Source organism: Dunckerocampus dactyliophorus, chromosome 2, assembly GCF_027744805.1.
Source record: "Dunckerocampus dactyliophorus isolate RoL2022-P2 chromosome 2, RoL_Ddac_1.1, whole genome shotgun sequence".
Classification (NCBI taxonomy): domain Eukaryota; kingdom Metazoa; phylum Chordata; class Actinopteri; order Syngnathiformes; family Syngnathidae; genus Dunckerocampus; species Dunckerocampus dactyliophorus.
Genome location: NC_072820.1, coordinates 11,615,539 through 11,628,037, shown reverse-complemented (window position 1 = coordinate 11,628,037; position 12,499 = coordinate 11,615,539). Strand labels below are relative to the sequence as shown.

Here is a 12,499-nt window from a genome sequence, read left to right as displayed (position 1 = left end):
CTTTAGTTGAGACTGAATCAACAGTGCTCCTGCTGGTTGCAATTAGTCCTTCAAGACACGATTAATCAACAATCAATACCACACAAGTGACATAATTCTCTCCTGCTCACAACTACTGGCCATAATATTAAGTATTAGGTATTCTTAGTTGAATAATGTGATACATTGTCATAATATGCCATATATGGGTCTTCATTCCCATTCTTCTTCTTGATTGTGTGAGAGAAGAGATGGTTCCAAGGGAAGATACATTTGAAAGCTCATTTCAGGTTCCAAATAGGATGGCACCATGCCCAATAAAGGGCTATAATGATACCTCTTTGCCTTTTTTGATAAAGCGCTTGTATTGGATGCCATTAGACTGTGTACCTAATGAAGAGTCCTAATGTCTTCCTCTCTCTTAGCTCCCTCGCCGGTGTCGTCCATCCAAGTCACTGATGTCACCAGGCACACGTTGTCATTGTCATGGCAACAGCCCGATCAACCCAACGGGGTCATCCTGGAATATGAGGTCAAGTTCTATGAGAAGGTGAGCGGTTGGCAGGTTAATGCAGTCCAGCTAGTTGCCTGGAATGCCAATATTTTCGTCAGATGGATTTGTTGTCAGGCATTCAAAAGCAGGTCCTTTTGTCCAATCCAATCAGGATCAGAAGGAGAGGTCCTACCGCATAATGAGGACCTTCTCTCGGAGCGTGGATGTCACAGGCCTCAACCCACTTACCGTCTATGTGTTTCATGTGCGAGCTCGCACCGCCGCCGGATACGGGGAGTTCAGCGCCCCCTTTGAATTTTCCACCAACTCAGGTACAACATTTGTTTTTGGTGAATCACCTGTAAGTTTTTAGCAAGGAATATAAAATGGTGCCTTTGTTCCTGTTTAGATCCCTTCCCTTTGATTGGAGAAGGAGTCAACTCCGCCTTCCTGCTGCTGTCTGTGAGCGGGGTTGGAATTCTGTTGCTCATATCGGCAGCCATCTTCATTATTAGTCGCAGGTATGCACATGCAAACACACAAGCGTCCGTAGGCATGCGCATGCGCCATCCATAACATCAACTACATTTAATGAGATCCACTACAAAAGACCCTAATGCGACTTTTGATCAGGGAATTTCTTAAATTTCTCAGTGAATAATTCAGTAAATTTAAATATAAACATGTGAAAAAATACATAATAATTACATTGAATTGTCTATTAATTTATGTTGAGCTTGTTCTATCTTCATGGAGGTCTGTTCTCAATTTAGTGACATATTGTCTGTGTAAAAGCCATTAAACTGTACAGGTGTGCCTAATGAAGTGTCCATTGAGTTTATACTTTATGAATAATGTATATGACCAATCCGTCACTATCGCTCAGAGATGCTGCTATTGTTCGGCTAAATAAGGTGTGTGTGTGTGTGTGTGTGCGTGTGTGCGCGCGTGTGTGTGTGCTACCTGCAGCTTTTTAAAGGGGGATTAGAGTGGAGACAGTGATAATCCCTTTGTCCCTGACTTGTCATCATTGTCCCACCTATTTGTGTGCGTTTGTGTGCTGTGTGTGTGCCTGCGTCCCCACACACACACACACACACACACACACACACACACACACACACACACACTGGCACACAAAGCCGTAGCAGGTGCCCACAGATGCACATTCATACACACACCTGTTCCTGTTCAGCCACAAAGAGTTTTTTTTTTTTACAGTTTCTTTGTTTAGTGGAAAACGCCTTTCATCTCCCACTACCTGAGGCCTCCCCCTGCCTCCCCACTACCCCCTACTTCTCCTCCCCTTCCACTTCCCAGAACGCTTTCATGTGCTCACGGCCTGCGTCCCTGCTGCTCTTTCTTCTCATTGTCATCACTTTGCTGAAAACTGTACAAACATGCACAAATGACAATGTTTATTTTCATTGTTTGTGTGTTAAATGTAACTAATTTATGATCAGGAGGAGCAAGTACAGTAAAACCAAGCAAGACTCAGAGGAAGAAAAGCATCTTAATCCAGGTACACACACACACACACACACACACACACACACACAAACCCAGCAGATGCATTCTATCCACCACAAAAGCAAAGACATTTATGTAACGTATGCTACTGTTACACAAATTACATCTATCATCCTCCTCGGCAGGAGTGAAGATCTACGTGGACCCGTTCACCTACGAGGACCCAGATCAGGCCATCCACGAGTTTGCCAAGGAGATTGACGTCAGCTGTATTCACATCGAGAGAGTTATCGGCATGGGTTAGCACATACGCATAAACCTACACACGCCTGCTTACTTGGCGCTGACGTTTGCTGTTTGCTGTGTAGGAGAATTCGGGGAGGTGTGCAGCGGGCGGTTACGTGTGCAAGGAAAGCGAGAAGTGTACGTGGCCATTAAGAGTCTGAAGGCGGGATACTCGGATAAACAGAGGCGTGACTTCCTGTCTGAGGCCTCCATCATGGGACAGTTTGACCACCCCAACATCATCAGGCTGGAGGGTGTTGTCACCAGATGTGAGTTGCCGCAAACCGCCCCAGCAATATAGGATCATAATGAATTCTAATGACTATTCTGTGTGTTTTTAGGTAAACCACTAATGATCATTACAGAATACATGGAAAATGGATCCTTGGATGCTTTTCTTCGGGTACATTAACTCCCTTTATGTCTTCATTTTTCATTTGCAAAGTTGACGCTCGATCATCATTTATCCTGTCACCGTTTAGAAACACGACGGCCAATTCACGGTGATCCAGCTGGTCGGCATGCTGCGTGGCATCGCCTCAGGCATGAAGTACCTGTCAGACATGAGCTACGTTCACAGAGACCTCGCCGCACGAAACATCCTGGTCAACAGCAACCTGGTGTGTAAGGTGTCTGACTTTGGCCTCAGTCGGGTTCTGGAGGACGACCCCGAGGCCGCATACACAACCAGGGTAAGACACAGAGAGGATGAAAATCAAAACTACTTGTGCTCATACCTCCTTTTTCTACTATTATTATTATTATTATTGGGGCGTGTGTGTCAGTGCATGTACCATACACACATTTGGATGTCTTTACCTGATGGAAATAAAGGCAAATGATGTGAAGAGAAAAATAGACACACACCAACAGCAAGAACAACCGATCGTAATAAAAAAAAAAATATGCCATTGTACTGACTAAATTACCAAATAACTAACTAGCTGACTGGAGAACTGGAGAAGTGATTGATATATTAACCTGCTGACTAACTAACTGATTGACTGACAGATAGATTTACAAACTAACTAAAATGACTCATTGATTAATTGACAGAATAACTGACTGATTAATTTTCTCACAAACTCACTGACTAACCACTAAGTGATTGACTTATTAAGGTTCTGACTAACTAAATGATTGACTGAGTGGCCGACTGACCGACCCACGAACTAACAAACTAATTAACTCACTCGATAACAAAGTGACTGATTGACAGAGTAACTGACTAACTCATTGACTGACAAGCTAACTCATGCACTGTCTGACTAACTGGCGGAATGACTGACCCCTCACTAAGTGTTTGACTAACTAACTAAATGACTGACTGAATGACTGATTAACTAACTGACAGGGAACCTAACTAACTAATTGGCTGACTGATTAGTTAACTACATAACGGCTTACTCACTCTCTGACTAACTGACAGTATAACTAGCTGACTAACTGCCTGACCAATTAACTAAATGACTGACTGACTAAATGACTATTGGACTGAATAACTGACTGATTTGCTATTTTTTTACTCCGTGTCTGACTAACTGACTAACTAACAAACTAACTGACAGTCTGACTCCCTGACTCATTGACTGACTGGATAACTTACTGACTGACATACCAAATGATTGACTAAAAAACAAGCTAACTAACAATCTGACTAAATAATTGACTGATAGGTTAACTAACTGGAAAACAGACTACCCAATAAGCTGACTGGCTGATGAACTGATTAGCTTACTTAATGACTGACCAACCGACAAACTAACTAAAATGACTCATTGATTAAATGACAGAATAACTGACTGATTACTTTGCTTACAAACTCACTGACTAACCACTTAACTATGCCGATTCAGCAAATTTCAAACTATCTAACCAACCGACAAGATAAAGATGTGTTGCAATGCATTTACACTGAACGACATTGCACCTGTATCATTGATCCAGGAGGCCATTGGGACTTACCTCTCTCCTGGAGGAAAGATCCCCATCAGGTGGACAGCTCCAGAGGCCATCGCCTACAGGAAGTTCACCACTGCCAGTGATGTGTGGAGTTACGGCATCGTCATGTGGGAGGTCATTTCCTACGGCGAGAGACCCTACTGGGACATGAACAACCAGGATGTGAGTATTTTTAGCTCCTCTAACCTACAAGATGTCTCACTAGCAGAAGAACCAGCAAAATCCATGTTGCACAACAGCATCATAGTAGTACATAGGAGCACAATATGTTGGCACTGGGGTGGTATGTATTGGTGTACTTGCAAAGTGCTAATATGCTCTACATAGGGCAGTTTTAGAGTACTTTGTACCTTTAGGCACATAAATGGACTCTGACTGTACCTTGCGTATGAGATGAGTTGTTATTGTTATCTTTTCTTATTCTATATCTTATTTTTCTTGTCTGTCATGTCTTGCCTTGGTTGTTTTAATTTCTTTTGTGATTTTAGTAATTATGTTCTTTATGACATTTTTGCAGAGCTGCTGGAAATGTGAATACTATATTGTGTTCCCTCGCTCCATCGCGGTTCATATTTTGCGGACTCGCTGTTTCACTGGGGGGTTTGTTAGTGCTTTTATTTTTTTTTTAGAGCTTATGAACCCGCATTGTGTTCCGCGTCGTCGTTGGCTAAGGGAGAACCCAACTATTGTGTTCTGCGTCCTTATTGGCTAAGGGAGAACCCGCCCAATGCCTTCTGTGTCCTGATTGGCTGTAGACCATCGTCAATCAATCTCCTTCGTGCCAAATGGCCGTGTTTCCTTTGGTCTAGTCGGTAGCAAACAGCTTGCCTTGCATTGTGACTTGCAAGTTTTCTCCCTGACAAAATCCACAATGTCGATGATATTTATTTATTTGTATTATTTACTTGTATTAATGTCTCTTCTGTTGTTGTTGCTTAATTTATTGGTATTTATGTTTATGTGTTTATGTTTCTTATGTTCTTATTCTTTCTTGTGTTTTCTTTCTTTTCATGGGAGAATGAACAGAATAAGATTTTCATTGCATGGTATAACTGCTGTTTTACTATGCACATGACAATAAAACTCTCTTGAATCTTGAATCTCTTGAAACATGCACCCACAAGGCAGAGGAGGATGCTAACCACGCTGATGGAAGGTTACGTAGCTGTAGGCTGCCATTACAGGATATTGTAAATGAGTCTTCGGTTGGAGGAGGATGAGGATACAGCAACACTATGTTTTAACAAAGATACAAAAACGCTTCGGCAGAGCGGCGCCAGGACGAAGAGAAACTTTCAGAGCAGTGAAATACGCGTGAGTTCGCGTACGCGTTCTAGTGTCCAACCTCGTAGGTTGAGAATTAAAATAAAGAAATAAACGCCTTTCTGAGAAAAGTGTATAAAGTGTATGGTGAGGGGTTTTACAGCCTTAAATCATATGTAATAATTGTGAAAAAATAAAGTTGGCTACTTTGCAATTTCACTTATTGTGAGCTATTTTAAACAAGGGAACACTGTGCTATGCTTTTATATGTACTTTATATACTATAATTTATTCAAGGTTGGAAGGTCCGTCAGTGTTCATTCCTGCAACGATGCCAGCAACGCATACAGTGGTTTGTACAGATAAATAAATACTACAGGTTCTCGCTAGTATTTGAAAATGGGGCAGGGGGGCATGAAAACAATTTCTGTTCCCTGGGAATTCACTTTTTCTTTTAGAGCTTCCTGCTGGATTGACAGTGTCGTAGTTTCTTAGTCCAAGTACTAATAGAGCAAACTCAGAACTCACTGGCCATTTGCTCTGACAAACCGCGATTTACGTGCAACTGGGTTGTGTTCAAACGTTTATTCCTACGGAGACCAATTATGTGAACTTCAATGAAGCCCCTTGATGTAGAAGAATACATGAAACAGGCACCGTGTCTGTGATATTTTAGGAGAGCACAAACAAAGCATAAAGAGTGTGTTTAACCTCTGCTCCTTCGTGGAGATTTTGCTGCATTTGCTTTCAAATCAAGGCCAACACACATTGACGGGGTGCAGGCACAGTGCCGTAATATACTTTTACGCACTATGAGATTATATGCAAGGTGATGGAGTTGATGAAAGCACTTCTAAGGGAGCTCTAAAGGTAAAAAAATCAAAAAATCCTTTGTGAAGCTCATTTGCATTTTTTGAAAGCACACTTTCTATATACTTTGTTTCTTACCATAACAGCTTCATAGCTAATGTGTTGCTCATCGGTATGCAAGAATACCAGATGGACGGTGCTTTTGTTCACAGTTCAGGTCTGTGCTAAAACAAGAAATATAACAATGGTGGCATAAGATTTACTCCTTTTCAGACATGTTGAATGTGGAAACAAGTGACTTTGTTACGCATGTTAAAAATAAACAAAATAAACAAAGTACGGAGCCCCCGAGGGGACACGGCAAAAAAAAAAAAAAAAAAAGTATGGGTAAAACAAAAACACACATTTCAAAAAGCTTGCAAAACTTTTGGGAGATAACAAAAAACTTTTGGGAGATCTCGCAAAACATTAAGAGCATTGTACTTTGGCTACTTCCGTGTTCAGAGCAGATGTTTGCGTTGAAACTTCAAATTAAGAGCAGCACATTTGTTGAGTTTCTGATATGACTGTTTACTTAAAGGACAAGCACTGCACACAAGTGAAAGAATCCGAAGTATGACTAATCAATGTATTTATTTGTATCGACTACCAGTACTAAAACTTATTTACAAAACGCAAATAATGTAAATCCAATTAATCTGTTTCTACGTTAACAAAAATAATTTTTTTATTGAGAATAATTATAATTTTATGCAGAAAGCAATGTGAAATAATTATTAGTTAGGGATCCACACCAATGGGACGCACGGTGGCCTAGTGGTTAACATGTTTGTCAGGAGATCGGGAAGATCTGGGTTTGAATCTCCGTTAGACATCTCCGTGTGGAGCATCTCCGTGCGTGCGTGGGTTTTCTCCGGGTACTCCGGTTCCCTCCCACATTCCAAAAACATGCATGTTAGGTTAATTGGTGACTCTAAATTGTCCATACGTATGAATGTAAGTGTGAATGGTTGTTTGTCTGTATGTGCCCTGCGATTGGCTGGCGACCAGTACCCTGCCCTCGCCCAAGGTCAGTTGGGATAGGCTCCAGCATACCCGCGACCCTAGTGGATAAGCGGCATAGAAGATGGATGGATGGATGGATGGATCCACACCAACAACTTGTCAACTTTCACAACATTACTGTTAAATATTATTTGTCAGTGTAATTCCTTCTCATAGCGGCCTTCACAACATACACCCTATTTATATACAGTATCAATAAAGAGTGTCCATTCTCCACCTGTAGGTGATAAAAGCCATAGAGGAAGGCTACCGCCTGCCTGCTCCCATGGACTGCCCTGTGGTCCTGCACCAGCTCATGTTGGACTGCTGGGAGCGAGAGCGAGCCGAGAGACCCACTTTCAGCCAGATCTTGAACATGCTGGACAAACTTATTCGCAACCCCGGGACTCTGCGCAGGACCGGAGGGGAAAGGTAAACAAATGACACGTAATGTCCTATTACGGTCCCACACGTGACACCCGCACTGTGATTGACACCCACAGACCCACCATGTTGGAGTCAGGAGTGGGTCCGGAGGTGTGTGTGTCAGTCCTACCAGAGATGTGTGTAGCCAAGTGGTCGCTGTGTGAGTGGTTGCAGTCCATCGGTTTGGAGAGATATACAGAGATCCTGGTGGCAGCAGGATACTCCAGTCTTGACAGCCTATTGGCACTCACACACCAGTAAGTGCACTTTCAGGACATCTTTTAGTTGATAGAACTTCCTCAAATAATGGCTGGGGGCTAAACTGCAGATAAACTGCAGAGTAACAGGCATCTATTATGGAACACGAGCAAATTGTGTGCGCATCTGTGAATTGGTCAAACTTTTCAGATTGCTCCAAGGCATATACAGTCGCACTGATAGCGAACAAAGATGTTTGTTTAAGCCAGCGGTGTCCAAAGTGCAGCCCGGGAGCCATTTGCGGCCGCAGCTTGTTTTTTATTGGCCCGCGGCACATTGTAGGGATAAAATTAAACCAAAACAAACAGGGAAAAATTGTGCAAAAAGGCAAAATGTAAAATGAAGAAGATGAAATGTTGCTACTAATAAACAACACAAAGCTTTGTGTTTAAATATGTATAAATATAGATAAAAATATAGATAAACGATAAACGAGGGATTACTGTATCGACTACCTATTGTACGTGATTGGTGCCCCACTGATGTTTTTCTCATGACTCGTGCTTGGACTTTTATTTCACAGGGAAATGGACAGACTGGGAATCCTCACACCCTCCCACCAGGACATACTCCTTGCCAGTGTGCAGCAAGAAATGTTGTCTCAAATGCAGCACATGCAGCACACAATGGTTCCCGTCTGAAGGACAGGATGGATACACACCTGTGTGCAAAACAATTCCATTTACCTCATCCATGCACTTTAGGGAGACGTTTCACCAGTGGACCAGTACAAGGAGCGTATTGAAAGTATGCGAGAAGAAGAGAGAAAGCAGCACTTTTTGTCGACTTCCATTCTGTGGAGTTTTCTAAGAACATGATGTGGTCGTGGCCGCAGATTGCTACTGAGACTGAAGCCACATCCTCTTATTCACTTCTCTTTTGCATTATTTCATTATCTGTTTGTGAAGGCTGACATGAAAGCAGAAAGACTTCCAGTTTTATTTTGGACTTTTTTTTTTTTTTTGCTGCTTTGGGCTTGACTTGAAGAAATGTGTTGTATGTGTGTGTGCGCATGTGTGTGTGTGTGTATGTATGTGTTAGTGTTGCTCATGCTGTGGGAACATAAATGTGCAGAAGAAGTGATTAGGCTCAGACTGCAGGAAATTCAAGTGTGTGTGCGCATGCGTGCGTGTGTGCATGTGGTGTAAAGTCACACATAATGGACTCCCCTGTGTCTAAATGTCACACGTTTGTTTGAACTTTCTGATTATGCAAAGTTAAAGTGAAAGTGGGAGGAGTCAGGGCGAATATGTCTCCAGTTACATACTAACAGACTGAATGTTTTCGCTTTTGTTTCTATAGCGCTGTTTGTTTATACTTTTTTCATTAGACTCGTTCATTAGAATCAGTCAGTCGTGTCTGTCTCTCGTTAGCTACATGAAATATTTGGTTTATTTATGGTCTTTTTTAAATGTAGTTTCTATATTGTAAATTAGAAGCCAAGTGAAGAGGAATTGTATTGACTGCCATATTGCATTGCAATAAATGTCAAAACCCATTCTTGTACAGTACAGTATTAGGGTTTTCATATTGATAGCATAGAATGTTTATGGGAATCATCAAGGCGTTGGAATGGTCATGACAGTGCATGACATGCTGCCATGCCTCCAAAACAAAAATGGACATACGCCTCCCCTGAATTGAGATATATAATATCCATCCATCCACCCATCCATTTTCTATACCGCTTCTCCTCATTAGGGTCACGGGGGCATGCTGGAGCCTAACCCAGCTGACTTTGGCCGACAGGCGGGGTACACCCTGAACTGGTCGCCAGCCAATCGCAGGGCACATATAGACAAACAACCATTCACGCTCACATTCATACCTATGGACAATTTAGAGTCTCCAATTAACCTAACATGCATGTTTTTGGAATGTGGGGGGAAACCGGAGTACCCGGGGAAAACCCACGCACGCATGCGGAGAACATGCAAACTCCACACAGAAATGGGGGGAGGGGAGAATCGAACCCATGTCTTCCCCATCTCCAGGCTGTTACTGTGCTGGCCAACATGCTAACCACTAGACCACCATGCAACCCTAAAAACATAATAAAAAATAATAGAAAAATATATTTACAAATATACAGTATATATAATATAAAATAACATAATTTCATTACTATTATGACTACTAATATGTATGACTGTTTGAATGCAGTATTATCACTGTGGTTGTTGATATTTTCTGCTCTCCTCTCTTTGTTTCGGTTGTTTTCTTATTGTTGTCACAATTGTTGTTGTTGCTGTTGTTCTTGTCTCTCTCTGTGTTGTCCGCCCCCCCCCGTTTTCATTTCACTTCTTCTCTATCCCCTCCAACTCCAGTCCGGACGTTCCAAATTTGCATAACAACAAAACCTCAAATAAAGTCAAATAAATTCTGTATAACAGGGGAAGAGTATCTCACACTTTTCCCTGGCAGAGTAAATCTGTTGAGCATGTAAGGCAGGGGTGTCCAACGTGCGGCCCGGGGGGCATTTACGGCCCGTGACTGCTTATAAAATACAATTAAGCAATAAAATTTAAAAAACAACAGCAAAAAAGGAAAAAAGCTGCAATTTTACAAGCATAAAGACAAAACATTAAGGCAGTAACGTCATTACAGTATATTAACAGAAAAAAAACTGCATAAAGTTGAAATATTATAGGACAAAAGTTGTTATATAAGAAACAAACCAAACAAAGAATTAAGTTGACATTTTAGGAAAATCAGGTTGGGTATATGCTACAATGTTATGATAATAAAGTCAAAATATTAAGAGAATATTAGTATTAGTATGAGGAAAAAAACGTAGAATATAGAATGTTGATATATTTGTAAAATGAAAAAAAAAGTAATGGAAGGAGAAACAGTTCAAAATAATATTACTCCGGGTACTCCGGTTTCCTCCCACATTCCAAAAACATGCATGTTAGATTAATTGGAGACTCTAAATTGTCCATAGGTATGAATGTGAGTGTGAATGGTTGTTTGTCTATATGTGCCCTGCGATTGGCTGGCGACCAGTCCAGGGCGTACCCTGCCTGTCGCTCGAAGTCAGCTGGGATAGGCTCCAGCTTACCCCCGCGACCCTCATGTGGAGAAGCGGTATAGAAGATGGATGGATGGACATTTGCGATACTACTGAATAAAAGTACATTGAATTAAGACTAAAGCGCTCATCTATGGCAGAAGAAACCATTATTTTGAAAGCGTAGCCCGATAAGGTAAGGGTGTGTTGTGTGTGAACAAGAGGACAGGCAGCGAAAAGCGAGGATAGAGAGAAGAAGTATCTTGCAATCAAAAGGAGAAGAAAACGCTGTGGGCTGTCTCCATGTGGCATCACGTTTTTGCCGGATAAATTGGGCTGAGTTCACTGTGCAAACTTGTCTTATCAGCACACATCTGTCCTCTAATATGATGCCATGCACATATTCTTACACACACACACACACACACACACACACTGGGGAGCTGATTGGAGGATACTTTTGATACATAAAGGAAGAGATGATAGAATCGGGAGTCTGGCAAATATGCCAATGTTTCTCCAGCCTAATGAGACTTGGCTGCACAAACACACATGCACACGCACGCACACACGTACACACATCCCTCCCCCATGACTTACTCCCAATGACTCCAGAAACAAAATGCTGATGGTGGTTAATGAGGCAGATGCCGCCTAAATAAGAGACAGAGAAAGAGAGAAGAAGGAGTTCGTTTGGCTCCAGGCAGGGAAACTGACTGCTCCTCTCCAATAATGAGACAGTCATGTGGTCACGTGACCACAGGCCACCTTTTGGGATGATGTATCGCACGCTGTGCTCGCCTCTTAAATGCACATTAACAGATGCACAGTGTTGTTTTGCAAAAATAAATCATATTGCTTTTTTCTATTAGCATATTTGCTCAAATAGTGGCCTCCGCTCTAATAGACGCCGTGTCTTGATTAACTGCCATAACTACTAGTGCCTCTCCCAAAATAGACGCCTCCTTATTTACAAAAAAGGTGGTAGCTGTTTAGACAAATTAAATACTGTAGTTATCAAATGAATGAGGTCTTTTTTGTTTGTAATGACTTCCATGCATGATACTAAGATATGGTACTTTATCTCGTCTCTGTGCACACTTCATAGTTTTGTGTGCCTCCGTGTTTATACTCTGGGGGCTGCTCATATATCATCTGTATTATTTAATTTAATATTATTTAACTGTTTAATTTGTACTTTTATTGGTCACATATTTATTATTATTTCTTATATTATTATTCAGTATATAGAGTACATTTAGTTTACATTATAGAGTTTTTAATTAGTAAGCATGATTAATTTATGTAATTATTTTTACTAAATCAAGCATAGATTTATCACTGTTTATGTTTTTTATTTATAATATTTATTTTTTATATTTATTTTATATTATATACTTCATTGCTGAGCACTATTTATTTAAAAAATCAAATATGATTCTAAAAATGCATATTTCTAAAAAACTAAAAAACTCAACGCCAATAAAGACCTCACC

The 12,499-nt window shown here is 41.2% G+C and overlaps 1 protein-coding gene across 1 annotated transcript in view; it reads left to right on the top strand.

The window, feature by feature from the left end:
- The window catches only part of LOC129173866 (ephrin type-A receptor 4-like), a 43,254-nt gene extending 33,558 nt beyond the window's left edge, over positions 1 to 9,696 (top strand). The window contains exons 8-19 of the mRNA XM_054765135.1: positions 405 to 529; positions 645 to 804; positions 882 to 993; positions 1,936 to 1,994; positions 2,128 to 2,241; positions 2,311 to 2,496; positions 2,569 to 2,630; positions 2,710 to 2,919; positions 4,175 to 4,351; positions 7,551 to 7,738; positions 7,810 to 7,989; positions 8,514 to 9,696. Coding sequence (XP_054621110.1) covers positions 405 to 529; positions 645 to 804; positions 882 to 993; positions 1,936 to 1,994; positions 2,128 to 2,241; positions 2,311 to 2,496; positions 2,569 to 2,630; positions 2,710 to 2,919; positions 4,175 to 4,351; positions 7,551 to 7,738; positions 7,810 to 7,989; positions 8,514 to 8,631 — 1,691 coding nt within the window. The 3' untranslated portion in view covers positions 8,632 to 9,696. The remainder of the gene's footprint in view (positions 1 to 404; positions 530 to 644; positions 805 to 881; positions 994 to 1,935; positions 1,995 to 2,127; positions 2,242 to 2,310; positions 2,497 to 2,568; positions 2,631 to 2,709; positions 2,920 to 4,174; positions 4,352 to 7,550; positions 7,739 to 7,809; positions 7,990 to 8,513) is intronic.
- Positions 9,697 to 12,499: the final 2,803 nt, after the last annotated feature.